This window comes from Megalops cyprinoides, chromosome 4 (assembly GCF_013368585.1).
Source record: "Megalops cyprinoides isolate fMegCyp1 chromosome 4, fMegCyp1.pri, whole genome shotgun sequence".
NCBI classification, from domain to species: Eukaryota; Metazoa; Chordata; class Actinopteri; order Elopiformes; family Megalopidae; genus Megalops; species Megalops cyprinoides.
In genome coordinates, this window is record NC_050586.1 from 43,773,948 (window position 1) to 43,792,145 (window position 18,198).

Genomic DNA, 18,198 nt, shown 5'->3' on the forward strand with positions numbered 1-18,198 from the left:
ATCCCTTTGTCCATCCCTTTGCCAATCTGTTTGTACACACCACCCTACCTCTCACAGACCCTTTGTTTACCAACCAGGTGAAACCTGCCCAATCCCCTCCTGCTGCTCCCCTCAGCAGCACCCCCACAGGTAACCTGAGGCACAGCCACACCCGCAAGGACAGTCCCCAGGTCATTTGCCCTCTGACCTGTCCGTATCCTTTGGCCACCAATAGGAACCCCAACAGGGCCAAGGAGTTTGGACAATGTAAAAGTTGTGGTGACCTCCCCCACCTCAGTGCTGCATCAGTACCTGTGGGGTGAAGAACTAGGGACACCAAACTCTTGGGGACAGATTGTTGTGATGCCTATGAAATCACGCACACAAACACTCTGACATGGAGTCTCTCTCACACTCACAAACACTATGCAAGGTGGATCACACACACATACACAATCATTCTGAGATGTATTCTCCCACACACTGTCAACTATGCATACCTGCAATCCCTCAATAAAGCTCTGAACCAGAAACCTGACTCCTGTGTTCAGACCAACACACTACTGCAACAGCAACCTTCTCCTGAACCCTGTTAAGGGGTGAAACTGCCCCCTCAGTTTCAGACTGATTGCCCCTAACTTCTGTTTCCTTTTGTTGCATTTGCCATGTGCCTATTTGTTTGCATTTTGATGCTTTCCCTCTGGCGCTCAGCCTCCTCCTTGTGTTCTTACTCACCAAACTTGTTACAGTTGTCACTACCTGGCTCTTCATGCGTCAACAGCTTTACACATGTTCAACGTAAGGGCTCAATATATTTGCACAATTCATTTATATATAGTGGAGATAACCCACAAATAGAACTGGCTATCAATTTAACAGAGTACACTTCCTTCAATGTGTGTGAATATTCATGTGCCCATAATGTACACTTTTGTAGTACTAACAAATATTTAAAGGACGCCACAAGTTTGAAAGCACCACAGACATGCCGTTCTTGGAGGTGGTAGCTAATAACAAACCCATTTGTCAGGAGCCATTAAGCTGATGGATGTAGGAGGTGGGGAAATGCAAAGCAGTAAAACACAGAAAAGTCAGCCATCTGACTGTATGGTCATCTGACAAAACTCTTGACATCTGAACAACCGGATAATGAGTGGTCAAGGTAAGAAATCACCAACCATGACACACAAAGGCATTCCTCATATATTTTTTGCTCATTTGTCTGCTCAAGTGCTCCCTCTGACCCAACTTCACCTCCTTAAACTGACTGAGATGTGACTACATTTTACTCTCCATAGATTCTAACAGTGGAGACACCCATTTCCCTTCTCATTAGCCCCAAAATGAATCCAAGCACAGCAGTAAGGGTGTGGGATATAGTGCTGTGGATTTATTAGCAGAATGTTTTACAGAACAGACACAGATTTGGAATTGTAACATTGGTTACGATTACATTTTTCACACCAGGTGTCCTGTGTGACAATCTAGCAAGTGCATTTGTTGAGCTAGGAGCATACGATTTTATCAGAGATGCGTGGCGAGTCTGGGGGCTCAGGGGCGGCAGCGCTGGATGAAGCGGGGGTACAGGCACACGTCCCGGATGTGGTGCCTGTTCAGGAGCCAGGTCAGAAAGCGTTCCAGGCCCAGGCCGTACCCCCCGTGTGGGCACGTCCCATACTTCCGCTAGGAGGGAAAAAACCGGGGACAAACGTGTGTTTCCGACTGCATTCACATTCAGTCCTGCTGTAGAAGCTCCTCTTAGCATATGTTTAGTCTCAAACTCAATAAAATGGTTTTAACATGCAGAGTTTGGCTTGGTTTAAACATACAATCCCGACTACTCTTAGTTCAGGCCACTCTGATTGCAGAAGTTTTCATAATATCAGTGGTTAACTGTGCCAAGGAGACAAAACAAGGCCATCAAGGTAGACACGTACAAATCACAACAACTACATTATTGTTTGTGCATTATTTTACATACAGTTCACGTAACAGAACTGGATATTTACTGGAGCAGTTCAGGTTAAGTGCTGTGCATAAGGCCTGAATGGCAGTGGCTTGCCTGGGACTTAGGATACAAGTCCAGCTCTGCTTCAACCAAGCCTCACTGCTTCTTCCACAGGTCTGAAACGTGTCACCCGTTAAATGCATACCTGATCTGTATACCAGTAGTATGGAGTTGGATCAATGCCTTCCCTCTTGTATCCTTCCAGCAATTCATCAGCATCCCAGATACGCATTGATCCCCCGACAATCTCACCAACGTTGGGCATCAGTACATCCACCTGTCCACAAGTGTAATGGTTTACAGTTATTTACACAGATGAAGGCTGATTGGCTAAATCAATACAGAGATGAAAGGTGTAAGCTTGTATGAAGCTTGCCATTTCAGGCCAGTTCTATTGTGGAACATTAGTAACTATCTGTAATTGACTGCATTAAGCTAATATAGAATTATACATCGGCGCATGTATTTAATACAGCAGATGCACTCCGTCATTTACTCTAGCTCAAATGAAGTCATAGAAGTCCCCTTATTCCCTCCCTAGTAAGGACACTTTTTGTGCAGCAATGTATTTGCTTCACAATTAAAGAATTTCACAGATAATTTCCCCATTGCAAATGATTTAATTTTGCTGTCCAACAATGACCTGTTATCTGCAGCAAAATTTAAAAAAGAATCATTGCCAAAAAAGGTCTATTTGGGTAAAGTGCAGAATACTTTTTTCTTCCCTGTTACTTGGGTATTTGTGTTCCTGGAAGAGTTACACAACAGGCAAGCTATAGAGTAGCTTTACTTCATCCTCTGAACAAGTCTGCTTTGTTGGTCTTCTATCAAAAATCCACAGCATTTAAATTTGATTTTTCTGTTGCCCGTTTTCGGAGGTGGAAAACTCCAGCTTCAGAAAGTAAAAATCCTGCCACGTATTTGTTGTAGCCATTCACTAAACAACGTGATTTCACTAATTAGCTCCTCTAACTGGCTGAAGAGTTGTGCTAATTAAATTCAGCTGGTGTAGTGCATGGATGGAACAAATACGTGGCAGGACTTTTACTTTCTGAAGCCGGGGTTTTCCACCTCTGCCCGTTTTGTACCAGATCGATGTACATGACGTAAGTTGCTGTTTAAGCAGGTGGCGACTGTCCATCTCGCACATTTTTCATTGATTTACATGACATCTGTGCTTAATGCTGCATTCATTAAGTTCATTAGGGACAGTTCATCAGTTCTAGCCCAAACTTCTTCAGTCTAACAGTCATGAATTTGTTCAGTCTAATAGCAATGAACCACCCTTAGCTAACTTGTTTTTGAAAGCGCTGGGAGGAAGGGGGGCCTGACCGATTCGGTAAGGCGGCGGTCCTCTGGGCAGCGCTGCATGTAGAAGGATTTGATCTCGGCAGGGAAACGGCAGAGCAGGATGGTCTCGTTAATGGTGTCAGTCATCAGCCTCTCTGGCGCCTCTGGGATATCCTGCAAAACACAGGCACAAACACGCTTACACTTTGCCAATTTCTCCAGAGTTCTTACAAGGTGCGAGGTGGTGGTACGAGGGGCAATAAATGTTGGTTGGAAAAGCCTTTTATCCCCACTGCAATGTTACGCTGTATGTGTTATGCCCAGGCTCATGTGGGATTTGACCAGAGTTTAATTTCGAAAAGAGAAAAGTTGTCATGCCTCTCCAAACTCATAGTAGGTGCCATCATCCTTCTTGATGTCATGATCTTTCAGCCACTCAATGGCATCCGTGTAGTTCATCCTCTTGAAGGGCCTTTTAGGGGGCTTGAAGTCCTGTGTTTAAAGGGAAAGACAGGAAAGATAACCATTTTACATTGAAACATGCTTAGCAGAAACACACACACAAATCAGCACTTCCTGGTGTGCACAAACCATTTCCCAGTATATTTCCAATTATTAGCGTGGTTGCCTGAAGGGCAAGCAGATTACTGTTCTTGCGTCCCTTATTATTATTTTTATTATTGTTATTATTACAGCTCTAACTGTTCCTAAACCATTCACTCTACACCAAACCAACACCAAATCGACCGCTTTGGCTCTAATTTTACCGCATTCGAAAAGATGGGATTTTAGAGTGCGGGCCTTTGGCCTTCTGCTATAAACTTTTTAAACTGCTGTATCTCTAAGAATACTGGCTCTACACGCACTATACATCAAAACAGAGCTACACTTGTGCAGATTCGGTTCAGTGTTGTGATGAACGGTTTTTGAATTATGAGCCTTTGTTCAGTGTTTGGTAGCCCCTCGCTCTAGTGAGATTAACTATAGTTAAATTGTTGCAACAGAGCCAATCAAAGAGACGTGCTTACTGAGAACTTACTGCTCTGCGTCAGGCTCCACTGTTAATTGTACGTCGCTTTGGTTTAAAAGTGTCTGTAAAATGCCAAATTGTAAATTGTAGAGACAGAATGCATTTGAAGGGAGGGTGAGAAGGAGACGGCAAGCCCAATGCACAATACCTCCCGATTTCAATTCCGAATTAGAAAAACATATTTTAAAACTGCCATATATCCGCGAATACTGGCTCTACATGCATTTCATACCAGAGCTGAAAAGAGTAGCTCGTGTGAGCCCTGTGCAAGGCCAGTAGGGTAGCAGTCAGCCGAGCAGTTTCAGCGGTTACGTCATTCCCTGAGACTTGATTACATAGCGTTGTTTCCAATAGAACAAGGGGCAAATTGCCTTTAGCTCAACTGATGCTGGCTGTAAGGGTTTAGCTGAGCAGCAAGACAATCGGTTTGACACTCACTTGCAGGCAGGCGTTTGAAAATACATTTTTTAAACAGCTGTATCTCTTAATTCTGGCTCTACACACATAAATTATACATCAAAACACAGGGTAACTTCTGCAGACTGTAACCATGTCTTCGGTTTAGTGATGACGGTTTAAAAAAAAAAAAAACACTTTTACCCACATTCAAATGTATAGGCCTGAAAAGCAGCAGTATTTCACTTTTGATAGAGGTACACTTGTGCAGATTCTCACAATGTCTTTGATTCAGTGGTGTGATGAACAGTTTTTGAATTATGAGCCAAAATAGCCGCAGTTCAGTCTCAGCTCTAAGTTATCTCTAACCGTTCCTGACACAGAGAGGGGAGGGAGATGGCACCGAATAGCAACTTGAATAGTGCGTATGATCAATAATGCATACAGGCAACCACACATCGTATTTTCTTCAAATGCACAAAAATCTAGTTACAAGTCTGACCCATTAATTGTGTCACTTTTGTTGCAACACTCGTGCTGACAAACTGTTAGATCCTCCTGAAATCATTAGAGGTTTGAGAATTCAAATTACAGCCTTGTGGAGACGAAAGGGCAGCTAAGCCAAGCACGTACAGGGTTGAGGTCGTAGAGCAGGGGGGCGGCCGGTGACTTTAGGACTCTGTCCACCACATCACAGACCAGGTCTTCCAGCCGGCTCAGTAGGTCCTCGTACGTCATGAAGGGGCACTCCGCCTCAATGTGAGTATACCTGAGGAGATCAGGAGGTCACAATGTCCAAGCACACTTCCTCCCTCTCCCATAAAAAGAGGGGCACATCACAGGCAAATGAAATAAGGCTGCTGGACGAATTACCTCAGAAAAGGCAATACATCCATCACACATGGACTATGAAGTCAAACCTCTGTATGCCCAATTCTGATTTAAACCTATGCCCCCCAACCCCCAGTCTGGCTCCACATTCAAAGCTGTGCTTTTACATGAGAAAGCGCTGGTTAACTACATATCCCAGAGCGCTTTGTCCCTTACAGCGGTACTCACTCGGACAGGTGTCTGCGGGTGCGGGACTGCTCGGCTCGGTAGGACTGGGCAATGCAGAAGGTGTCGCCCAGGGCTGGAATGCAGGTCTCCAGGTAGAGCTGGGATGACTGCGTGAGGTATGCCTGCTCCCCAAAGTAGTTGAGGTTGAACAGGGTGGAGCCCCCCTCAACCTGAGTCTGCACCAACGTGGGTGGAGTGATCTGGGGAGATACAAACTCTTACTGCTTCAAAGTACCATTTCAACATTGATGAAGGCATTCCTTGTAACACAATACTGAGGTGCCATGATTTATAGAGTCCCTCACAGAATGAAGATAAGTTAAACTATGCTTGAACTTAGGTTTTCTGTTCGACCAGTTTTTCCATCTAATTATTATTCACCTTCAATCTACCTTGGGACCCTTCACTGCACTGTCCATAACAAAAACAGTTTACAAAAGTAAATTCAAAGGGGGGGGATATTAAAACTATTTTGTATGAAGCTAACTATGAAACAAAAAGTCCAGATGTTCAACTGTCATGTTAAATAGATTTAAACATTTCACCAGTGTGCGTGAATGTGACTGAAGTTCACTTTCATGGCTGATAAATAGTTTAACTATCCCTGTCCTAAAAAAATGAATAAGGCCCACAGATGAGAAAGAGAAATCTCAGTACTGGGAAATGTAAGGGTCTTCCTCACCTCATAGTATCCGCGGCTGAAGAAGTGGTCCCTGAAGCACTGGGTGACGATGGAGCGCACTCTCAGGATCTTGGAAACATTCTCCCCACGAATCATCATGTGCCGGTTGTTCAGCTGCACATCCACGTCTGACTCCTCGTTCAGCAGGTTGTCGGCGCCACCTGCTGGCGCCAGACCCACCAGTTCCCAGTAGTCACAGTGCAGCTCGTGACCCCCAGGAGCCTGAAAGAGAGAGAGGGCAACAGCATATCCACCAATGACCAATCACCAATACAGCCACCTCTTACTAAATATTGTGTTATTGGGAACTGCTACAGTTAAGGTAGGTCACATATCCACCTTGCAAGTGTATGCCCATAACCCTCTACAACACAGTTAAAAGTACCCTAAAAGGACCTTCACACAATGTTATGGGGGTACTTGGGATCAAGGTAAATAATCATAGTAATAATAATAATAATAATAATAATAATAACTTTCATAAAACTGAAAATGCAAAAATCATAACAAGCTACCTGAGTTTAAGATTTGAGCTGAAAATGTAGCAATTCCATTGTGACGGAATGTATGTCCAATCAAACTAGAACTGGGTGATATAGCAAACAAAATCTTATCATGACTTTTTCAGATTCCATTCACCCATGGAATATCAGGGACTACGGTCAGGCCTAGAACACAAACTGACCAATAGGAACAATGGGTCCGAGCTTCCCTTTATATATTTTTTTATCTGAACTGAAAACAAAGTGACTTCTGTCTCACAGCTCTCCCTCCATACCTACATGCGCATCAGTGACTATATCACATGTGTAGCTAGCAACCATAGGCAGCAAAAAAACATGGGGGCATGGGGGGGGGGGGAAGTTTACCCCAAATGCCTATTACAATGCAATTTTACTGCACTTGTACTTAATTATAAGGATGAAATTTATCACCATTGGTTGAAATATCATTATAGCTAATCAAGAATTTTCAAACTAAGCCACAAAGATTAATATGTTAACTGGTTAGAACCTTTTCTGAAAAGCCTGAAGGATAATTTGCATCAATGACACTGTGGCTGAAAGCGTATCGGTGACAATATAAAATTGTCATACTAAGGGCAGAAGTACCGGCAGAAAAATGTACTTTTTGGGACAAATGACATTCCACAGCATAGCCTCATATCTCCTGTCTGATTTAACATAAACAATGTCTCACCTGTAATATAAGGAGGGGTTTGGGTTCACACACATTTAATACAACACTCAAAAGTACTATGGTGCCTTTACAATCAAAAACATGTTAAAGCGATACCCAGGTGACCCAGACATGCACCTATGACTGCGTTTGGGCAGTCTGGGATGAAAACAGTCCCTGCACTATAGCACTGCAGACTACACAGTGCCAATATCATGAAGACAATGAAAAAAATGATGATTCAAAAAAATGGAAAGAGACACTGTTTATTACGCATTCATTTTATCTTAAAAATATTACATATTTTTATAATATTTTGAAGTAACTGTCTATTGTGAAGCAAATTTTATTTTATTCTATTCTCTTTATTCTTTTGTTGTTTTTGATGTGTGCCGGACGGTGCAGTTGTGACACTCAAATTTCCTTCGGGATTAATAAAGTATTTCTTATTCTTATTCTTAAAACAATAATACACAAGGGTGTGTTGTTAGCATAACAGTGATGTGGCTGCTAGTGGGCATCACTAAGTGCCAATAATCACAACACACACTCTCAGGTGTTTTATTGCTTTTATAAAATGGATCCACATACTCATTTTCAATGGTCATCAAATATTTAATTGTCATACAAGAAGGGAGGCAGAATTTACTATAAACTTTCTTGATAAAATAAATATCGTCATGAGACCAAAGAAATTAGTCTGCTACATTATAAATTACTTTAAATTGTCACCTGGATAATTAAAATGAGACCACAAAATTATAGTACTGAGTTTAAATATTGTACCCAGCTATATCTGTTATATTGTGAATAACTCAAAGGCTGGAAATGTTAAAATCAACCTACCAATATAACTACCTAGTCAGGTGAAGTTACCTAACAGTTGACCTGTCAGCTCACTTGAATCCTGTTGCTGGATCACCACAACACACTTCCTAATTCATCCAATAGCAGCCAGCTAGTGGCAAATCTGGCTTATTTAGCTAGGTTGCTTCTCATTTTTATACAACTTGATTTTTGCACTAACATTAAAGTTACAATTTTTGAAATGTGAATCCAGGTCCTAGCCATATTGATCCAGTATTTTCTGTTCCTGGGGAAAGCTTTCCAGTAGCTCTGATCTCCCTGGTTTGTAAATTAGGGATGCACGATTATATCGGCACAACACTGGTATCGGCCGATAAAAACTTAAGAAGTTAATTATCGGCATCGGCAGATATGAACATTTCTGCCGATGCGCCTGGCCGATAAGGTGACGCCTTAACTATGCGATGACGCTAAATGTTTATTATGAGCGCCAGCAACAAGCTTCAACATGTCAGCTGTATGGAAGTATTTCGAAGTATCAGAAACAGATCATAAAATTGCTATTTGGAATGCTTGTAAAGCACCAGTGATGTGAGGAGGGGTAAAACATATAGCTAAGTTTCTCACTCTAGGAAGATGCTAGCTGTGTGCTGCTAAGCTTTTCTCTGCTTCTGGAGGGGTGTGAGACCATTTTTAAACAACGCGGCTGCATAAAGAGAGAATATGATAGGAAATGAAACAAGAGGCAATCGTCTAGTTCCTGCTTTGGGACTCAAACAGAGGGCGTAATTTTTGTGTCTGTACACTTACACAAAGACACTGGACAGCGAATAACGTTTTCTGTAACTTTATTGTGTCTCTGCTCATTCAAAATAAATATCGCAGCTCCATAAAGAGAGAATGCGATGGGAAATAAGACAGGCCGTGATTGCCCAGCTTGTGATTTGGGACTTGAACAGAGGGCCTATTGGTTTCGACCGACCCCCCTAGCTAGGTTTCTCACCCTGTGAGGATGCTGGTTGCGTGCTGCTAATCTTCTCTCTGCTTCTGGAGGAGAGTGAGACCATTTTTAAATTATGCAGCCTCTCTCTCTCTCACTCTATATATATCTATATATATATTTATATTTTATTATATATACATATATATATACACACACATATATATATATATATATATATATATATATATATATATATATATATATATATAGGCTGTTAATTAATCGACTATCAATTAACTTAATAATTTAATCGATTAAGATTTAATTAAACAATTAATTGATTTAAACTTCCAGAAAATTAGAACCGTTTCCTCTTGTAATTAGGGCTGTCAACGTTAACGCGTTAACGCTCAATCACAAATAATCTGGAAACTTTAACGTGTTAATTTTTTAACGCAAATTAATCACATTATCAAATTTGACCACAATTTCTTTCCGTAATTCCAGCGCGGATATTTACCTGGCTGAATTACTGACAGGTGTGGCAAACGCAGATGTGCTGAATGGCAAATTTCGTTTTAACCCTTTCGCGCATACACTGGTGTGATTAGCTGTTTAGCACATTTGCTAAAACTGGTGCCATTAGAACACTAGATTGGAGAAATTCTAGCTAATTTTACCTTTGAGGAAACAGCGATTTAACTCTAAAAATATAGCAAATGCTAACTGACATCTATGAGAAACCTAATAACGCAAATGAAAACATAACGGAACCATATAAGGTAACACACGCGCTACATACCATAACAAATAAGTTACATATTCTCAGCAGCTGGCCTTACTGTGAACAGACCGCGCACAAGACTCACCCCTGACCACGTAGATATGCTGATCTTCCTGAATAAAAATACTTCGGTTTTAGGTTATTTAGGTCTCTGTGAGCATAGGAGATCAGACTCTGAAGTGTCTTTAGTTCAGAAGGCTTAGTTTAGGGTACTGTCATCTATATCGTTCAAGAGGGATAATGTTAGGCTATCGGTTCACTTGAGACAAACGAAAGTTGTTTTAGTTTTTTCCTCCTTTTTCCTGTTGGCCTTAATAGGAAAACAAAACCTAGGCCTACACAACATTTTTTGATATGCTATACAAGAATGTCCTATATTTCTGATTTACAATAAACATTTAACTGAGGAATATAACGTGCATTTGTGTTATGTATATATACAAGGTAACTATAGCTTTTATAATAGCCTAGAGTACAATAAACTTCAACGATCGTAGAATTTACGCCTAGCCTACTAAACGGTATTGGGTGGGCTAAGAAAAAAACCAGACAATTAATCGATTATTATTTGATAAGGTTAACAACATTCGATTAAGGACACTTCTTAAAATTCACATCCCTAATATACACTATATGGACAAAAGTATTTGGCCACACCTGTTTTTTAAGGTTTGACAATGCTATGCTTCCAACTTTGTGGCAACAGTTTTGGGAAGGCCCTTTTTTATTCCAACATGACTGTGCCCCAGTGCACAAAGCAAGGACTATAAAAACATGGTTTGATGAGTTTGTGTGGAAGAACTTGACTGGCCCGCACAGAGCCATGGCTGACTGATGTGATTCTTTTAACATATTAGCAACATATTAGCTGCACCAGATTTAGCTATCAAGCCAATTTGCAACTGCAATCCCTAGGCAAGTGCACACTATGATTAGAAATAGTCAGAAAGCCCCCCCCCCCCCTTAAATACATTGCAGCTTCACCATTACAGACATAATTTATTGTGGTACAAAATGCCAGGTCTACATGGATCAGTATGCATGAAATACAATATAGTATAGTATCTCTCACTGTGTTATAACAATGACAATACTTGCAAGGAACAATTATACAACACTACTGTCATTTATGAACTATTCCTATTCATTATTCATCTATATAAACCGAGTCAAGTCAAACTGCCCACAGAACGAAAAGAGAAAAACAAGTGTTACCTGCTTTCCTTCGGGCACAGGCTTCAGAGTTCCATACAGACCTACAGTGCTTTCAGTAGCTAGGACAAGGGCATTGTAGCACTGACACTGGAAAGTAACAAATCAAGATACACAATCAGGTACACCACAACTTTCACATTTTTTTAGAGGTATCTATTTTAAAAGGTAGGCTTTTGGGAAAAGTGCTGGCAAGACACACTTTGACAAAGCAGTACTTAACCAACAATATTACATTTTAGTGAAAACTTGTTTTATACAAAACAGGTTACAAGTTTACAATTTGAATTGGGTTCATAATTCCATTCTGTAGCTTGCAAGCTAAAGCCGTTTTCACATATGAACTCCGCAGAATCAGGTCCGGACATTGTCGAGAGTTTCCCTTTCACTCATGTAGCACACAACAGGAGATTTTCCATGTCAGATGTGTTCTCACCTACTGGAAATACTCTGTTTAGTTTAGGCGAGGGGTGGCGCCTGGGTAGAGTGATTCGGACATTTGCGTTCTCACATACAGCTCCTCCGGATAATGGCTAGATAAGTTCTGGCCTTCAGTGCATGTCTGAAAGGGGCTTTAGTGAAGGTGATCATTTCTACCATGTACCTAGCCACCCAACCAGCTAAAGTTTCATTTAATTGTAAAACACAGTGAATGAGCTGACTGACTGGACTGCTGAGTAGTAAAATGAATACTTTACTACCCAATGAAATGTAACAAATAAACTTGACACATTTCCTTTAATAACCACAGAGACACATGTATAGCTTGCTAGCTATTTGCTTTGTGTTGACAAAAGCATCAGACAGACAACAGCAGTTGTTCCCATTAACTCTCATCCATTTGTGTGCATATGTGTGTGTTTGGGTAGAGGCATGAGATTATTTTTTCATAGGTATTTCCACATACAGACAGCAGTATTTCCAGGGGCACAGAATGCTGGATTGGCACAACCATTAACCACAGTAAATGACTTGGCTTATTTCCACTTACTTCAGTTCCAGGGGTGTAATATATTTGTATAAAATAATCTGATCACGACACTGACAGCTTAGCTCTTAACCCCGACTCTGAAATTCCCAGATGTACTATTTTGGAAAGTGGTGTGGAGGTAGTTTAGGGTTACTGAAAGGGATTTAAATGACATACCAGCTGGTCAGAGAGGACACACTGAAGGAAGCCAGTCCCATCTCTAAGGACTATGAACATCAAATTCTTTCCTGTGAGGACAAGTCATAACATTGTCAAAAGTCAAAATACAGCTAAAACACTGCATCTTTCATGCAATCTAGATGCTTTTGTTCATTGTGAAACAATGCACCAAGGAAATGTCTATGAGTCACCATAACAGAAAAAAATTACTTCCTGTTCAGTCTCACCCAAAAGCAATGCAAAATGACACTGCTTCCACACATTCTGTCCTCTTGAGTCTCTCTGCATGTAGACTTGAAGGGGTTCCATCACTTTCAAGAAGGTCAATAATCATTCCCAAAATGCTAATAATCTTAACCAGTGAATTTTACCTTTTGTGATACTCTATATCCTGAGTGCCTATAACCTGAAAATGTACAACTAATACCATAGAAAATGTAGCATCACTTGCAGGTAGAGGCAGAGGCAACAATGATTACAAAAGGCAAAAGGCTTTTTGCAAACATCCATCAACAAAAACATCCTTGACATCAACTGCAGTTGATGAAATCAACATAAACAACAGCAACAGCTACTACACAATAAAACCTTAGCAACATGACACTGAGCTCTTTCCAGAAGTAAATACTCACAGAAAAAGTATTTTTTACAATCTGAAAATGTCAACGCCCATTAAGTAGAATGATAACTTCCACAAGACAAACATCACTCTGTCATGTTGAGACAGAACATGTTGGGAGCAGCTGCCATTAGTAATCCAGTGTCAAAGAGCAAAACATCTTTATCTGTGATGCATATTTCAGCAGCATCTGCATTTTGACATGTCATCTTATACTTATACATCAAACAGAACTCTGCTTCACAGAAGGAAGTAGATCTTCCTTCAGCACTGTTTTGCCAGCACCACAAATGTAAAACAATATAATCAACTTTTATAGCAGCAAAACTGCAACAGGATGCAGATGAGACATTTAGTAGTCTACAGAGTACCTGACTTAAAACACGGTAGGGCATCAAATAAAATATAATTTAAGGTGGAGGGATTTTTAAGGTGAACGTACACAGTGTGCAAAGTTTAGCGAGCATCTGACCTTGTCTGCGCAACCTGTGGACCCAACCAAATACCTTCACCCTTTGCTCACGGTAGGGCTCTAGCTGATAAATTTTGGCCTAGAATGAAAAGAATCACCTTATTTCATGTGCAAACACAAGAACGCACACCAAAATAATCATTACTCACTGAGGGAACAGAAAAGATTCAAGTTATTACCATTACGGGCTCTGGAAGACTGGGATCATTCTCAATGATGATCTTCCTCGCTTCTTCCAGGTTTTTTTCTCTTCTTTCAGCATCTTCAGCCTGCAGGTCAGACAGAGTCAAACTTACATAGGCACATAACCTGCAGTTAGCACTGGAGGCTTGATGATAGGGCTGGGTATTGGCACAGATGCCCTGATTTGATACGATTCCGATTCACAAGCTAACAATTCGATTAAATGCGATTTGATTTGATTCTGATTTGATATCGATTTGATAGGAATGAGATATGAAATACTATATAGCAGCTTTCCATATTTGGAGAAATGTTTAAAAAGGGAACACAAATTTACAAATGCAGAGTCACTGGAAACAACTTGTGAAAACCACTAAAGAAAAGGCCAAAGGCTTGTATACCAAAATCTTTTATTTGAGGAACAAATGAGTATAGTTCCATAAAACCAACCTGTATCATTGCCTACTTATTAATGACACGAAGCAGCAATGTGTTTGCAATAGTTAGCTCAGGGAAAGCTGGTTTGCAAGGCAGTCACAATGATGTACAAAACGTAGTTGACTGCCAGTAGCAACTTTGCAATTTTCTTACTAGCCTGATATGAACAACTAGCTAGCTAGCTAGCTACCAAGCAAACAAACATGAACAGCTACGATTCTCTTGAATTGCGCTAAATTACACTGTATTCGTGAGCAAGTGTTGCTGTTCAGTTTAGCTAGCTAGCCAGTTGGGTAGCTAGGTAGTGGTTGTGCACTGTATTAAAGTTAAAGCTAAAAAGCTGTGACTGCAGTGTACATATATATGAATATGTATACCAGGCATCTCCACAATTTTTGACACCCTTCTCCACGCTTTTTTTTATTTATATCTCTGTACGTATCAAGACACAAATTGCAGAGTATTGGGAAACCCGACACTGCCATGACAAGCTTCTCCTCCATGTTGACTGGAACCAAAATGTTGGATCATTTGTTTCAGCAATGTGTGTCACGCTGCTTTCACTCCCATTGGTAGTCGCTGTGTCACATCGCTCAGTATTTGCATAAACCAGACCTTGAATCTAGTCTATTTTAGCTCCACCTAGTTGGCTTCGCAACAGCCACTTGTCTCTTGTCACTGTAAGTCGCCAACTCATTGAAAATGAATGACAGCTGGTTGCTTTGCCTCTCTCCTGTGTCGTCCGTGTGACCGTAGGTTTAGCCACGGTGAACACTGAGAGGTCGCATCACAGTAAAAAAAAAATTGATGTAACAGGCTTTCCTCTATGCATTCACAGGTCGTTAAACGTTAAAAGTTAAACGAGAGAGCGACATCCAATTGGGGGGGGACTAGTAATTGCCTTTAATACGACAGTTAGGCTGTCATGCTCTGACTATGTTTAACCATTGCGGAAAAAAACCTAGAAAACTGGAAAAAAATGCATATTAGCCTAAAAGATCGATCCATAAATTTTACAGATCGATATTGAATCGGACGAATTTTAAAAACGATTAAAAAAAAATGATATAAATCGAAAAAAAGATATTTTTGCACACCCCTAGTTGACAGTTTGAATCCCTGAAGGCAAGGTATTTGTAATTTTAAGTACAATTACAGCTGCATGAATAGATTAAAGTTTGAGTACACAGACCTGCAAAGTAAAAGTACCTGCAAAGGAAAAACAGGTGAGAATAATCTGTCTCACCTTTCTCAAAATATACATTACCTCTTTCTTGATTTTGGCGTCATTTTTCATCTGTTCTCTGTTCCACAGTTTCCGAACATTCTTCATTTGAGTCTTTGAGATCACTGCCCAACGCTGGCAAGGACAAATTAACATCCCAATCAAACAGAAACAACGCAATCCTAAAAATAGTGTTAAACTCAATTTTTAAAAAATAATTTTAGAGGTTTGAAGGGGAGACTATGTTGTAGGAGGTACATATTTTCCCCCTCAATAACAACTCACAACTCAATAGTTTACCTCAGCAGAGGTGATACAATAAATGACACATTTCTTTGGTGTGGAGTAAAACATGCTATTTAAGATTATTTACCTCGCCCTCCACCTGGGAGTCCACGTAGATGGTTGGAAATGGTTCCCTTCCAACAAACATCAACGCCTAGAAAAATCAATGAGCAGTTCAACTGAAGCATTTTTGATGAATTGGAGAAACAACTACTGCTTTATACATGCAATACATCAGTTTGATGGTTACAGGACATGAAAGAAAGGGCTGTGTAATTAGTGTGGCTGCCCGAAGCCAAACCCTACAGTCACACAGACGACACAGGAGGGAGACAAAGCGACCGGCTGCCATTCATTTTCAATGAGAGTTGGCGATTACAGCAACAAGAGACAAACGGCCATTGCTAAGCCAACTAAGCGGGGCTAAAATAGACTAGAGGTCTATTTTATGCAAATACTAATGCGACACAGTGACTACCAATGAAGACAGCGTGACACATGTTGCTGAAACAGATGTAGGTCTGTAACCTAGTAATCACAAGCCAGACACGCCCACAAGCAACAAGGGCTCCTGTGTCGTCCCTGTGACTGTAGGGAAATGCTGTGTAAATTGTTGCAAGTGAGTCAATCAGAGTCAGCTGGTGTCAAGTTACTGCTCTGTCTCAGGCTCCATTCAGGCCAGACAGAGGGAGAGAGAGGGAGGGAGAACTCTAATGCACACAAATTTGTGATTTCACTTTCGTGTTTGAATTTTTTTTTAAACTGCTGTATCTCCATGAATTCTGGCTATACAGGCATAAATTATACATCAAATTGGAGGGAAACTTGCGCAGATTCTCACCATGTCTTCAGTTCTGTGATGAATGGTTTTTGAGTTATGAGCCTTTGTTCGGTCTTTGGTATCCCCTCACTCTGACCAGTATAACAGTTGATATTTAAATTGTTGCAACTGAGCCAATCAGACACAGCTGGTGTCAGGTTACTGCTCTGTGTCAGGCTCCAGTGCCAGACGCAGAGTGGGTAGAGGGAGACGGCAACTCCAATGCACACTAATTCGCGCGTACGGGAATAACGCAAGAAGGTAACCACACATCGCATTTTCTTCAGGAAATGCACACAAATGTAGATAAGAGCTTAACACCTTAATAACACAAACAGTTAAGACCTAGATGTCGGAGAATAGAGGCCTAGGTTCTAAACAAGCTAAACATACCTTTAAGGGGGTTTTAAAAGGCTTTGCTTTTGTCCCATCTGCGTCTTCATCGTTGCCCTCTTTATCAGAGACATACAACTCCCCTAAAATAAGAACAGGAGAAAAGCACAGGCGCTGACATTACACCCTTGTGAATCTTCCGCAACACAGAACAAAAATCTAATAGAACTACACAACCCAAACGTAATGATTTCATGTGAAAGCATTGTTAAGTATTCTTAATCAACCGAAGTACATACGTCTGCACAAATATTCACAGACTGATGACACACAATGACCCTTCCTACATATGAACATATATGTCCACACATGGACCAGGTTAGCTAGCTAGCAAGGTAGCTTTTTTATCTTACTCACCTGGTTAAAATTCGCTAATTTAGCGAACGCTCGCCATTTAAGTAACACGTTTATCTACGTTTTTCCACTTACCAAGTGAATTTAACTGATATGATCTTCACATCAGTCGCATAGCAGCAGTGCGGCACTGTACAGCGCTAGCAAGCAAGCTTATTTCTTCGCTTAGGTGTATACATCAGTACATCAACCAGCAAGCTAAAAGCTAAAATTCAGATAACCAGATAAAGATTAAATATCAGACTGACTGACTTACTTTAACAACTTAGACATTATTATCTAGTAATTGTAGAGGCAAAACGCATCATTTTGCGAGCAGTCTCCCGTCACGCTGTTTCAAAGAGTATGATGCAACACGCCGCAATGTGCTAACTACTTAGGCTAGCTAAAGAATGACACTTACCGATTGAAAGCTCCTCTGCATTTTTGGTTATTATTTCAGCCATGTTTGCTCTGTAATTCAGCTAACCGCCTCACTGTGTTCTTCTGCAATAAAAATACTATGCTAAAATGTTTTTATTTTCCCTGCCCCAATTGTGTCGGCTCCGTTAATCGTGCCAGCAAGCTGTCTTCGCACCGGCCAGCATGTATACGCTAATGCACAACGTTGCAGGCCACCGTACTTCCGCCTTCTGAATTCCGCCCCGCATTTAATCGGGAAGCCTTTACGACGTGTCGTAAAATGGGGTTTTGGTTGGTGTATTTTTTCTCCCATGCGGGACGGGAGCAATGACGTACACGGCAACTACAGATCACCGCCAGTCTGATAAGGTGCATTTGCCTTTAACTGTTTCATCCATAGGCTATCCTTGGAAAATCGCACATTTCTGTAAAGAAGTAGAAATAATACTGTGCACGCCCATACAAAGGCTGACTAATCAAACACACAT

The 18,198-nt window shown here is 40.9% G+C and overlaps 1 protein-coding gene across 1 annotated transcript; it reads right to left on the reverse strand.

The window, feature by feature from the left end:
* Window positions 1-1,353: 1,353 nt before the first annotated feature.
* On the reverse strand, window positions 1,354-17,950 carry LOC118777094 (asparagine--tRNA ligase, cytoplasmic-like). Its single transcript, XM_036527816.1, has 15 exons — window positions 17,712-17,950; window positions 16,955-17,037; window positions 15,830-15,895; window positions 15,499-15,591; window positions 13,790-13,879; window positions 13,611-13,689; window positions 12,517-12,587; window positions 11,373-11,459; window positions 6,445-6,666; window positions 5,763-5,962; window positions 5,337-5,472; window positions 3,656-3,769; window positions 3,320-3,451; window positions 2,133-2,264; window positions 1,354-1,662 (listed from the first exon to the last, which is right to left on the reverse strand). Exons 1-15 carry the CDS (start codon window positions 17,752-17,754, stop codon window positions 1,531-1,533), a joined length of 1,680 nt encoding a protein of 559 aa, XP_036383709.1. The 5' UTR covers window positions 17,755-17,950; the 3' UTR covers window positions 1,354-1,530.
* Window positions 17,951-18,198: the final 248 nt, after the last annotated feature.

Coding starts and splice junctions, on each gene's coding strand:
- LOC118777094 (XM_036527816.1), bottom strand. CDS start 17,754: ATGGCTGAAATAATAACCAAAAATGCAGAGGAGCTTTCAATCG. Junction 5,963..6,444: donor TCAGCCGCGGATACTATGAG/GTGAGGAAGACC, acceptor GTATCTCCCCAG/ATCACTCCACCCACGTTGGT. Junction 3,770..5,336: donor TGCTCTACGACCTCAACCCT/GTACGTGCTTGG, acceptor CTTTAAACACAG/GACTTCAAGCCCCCTAAAAG.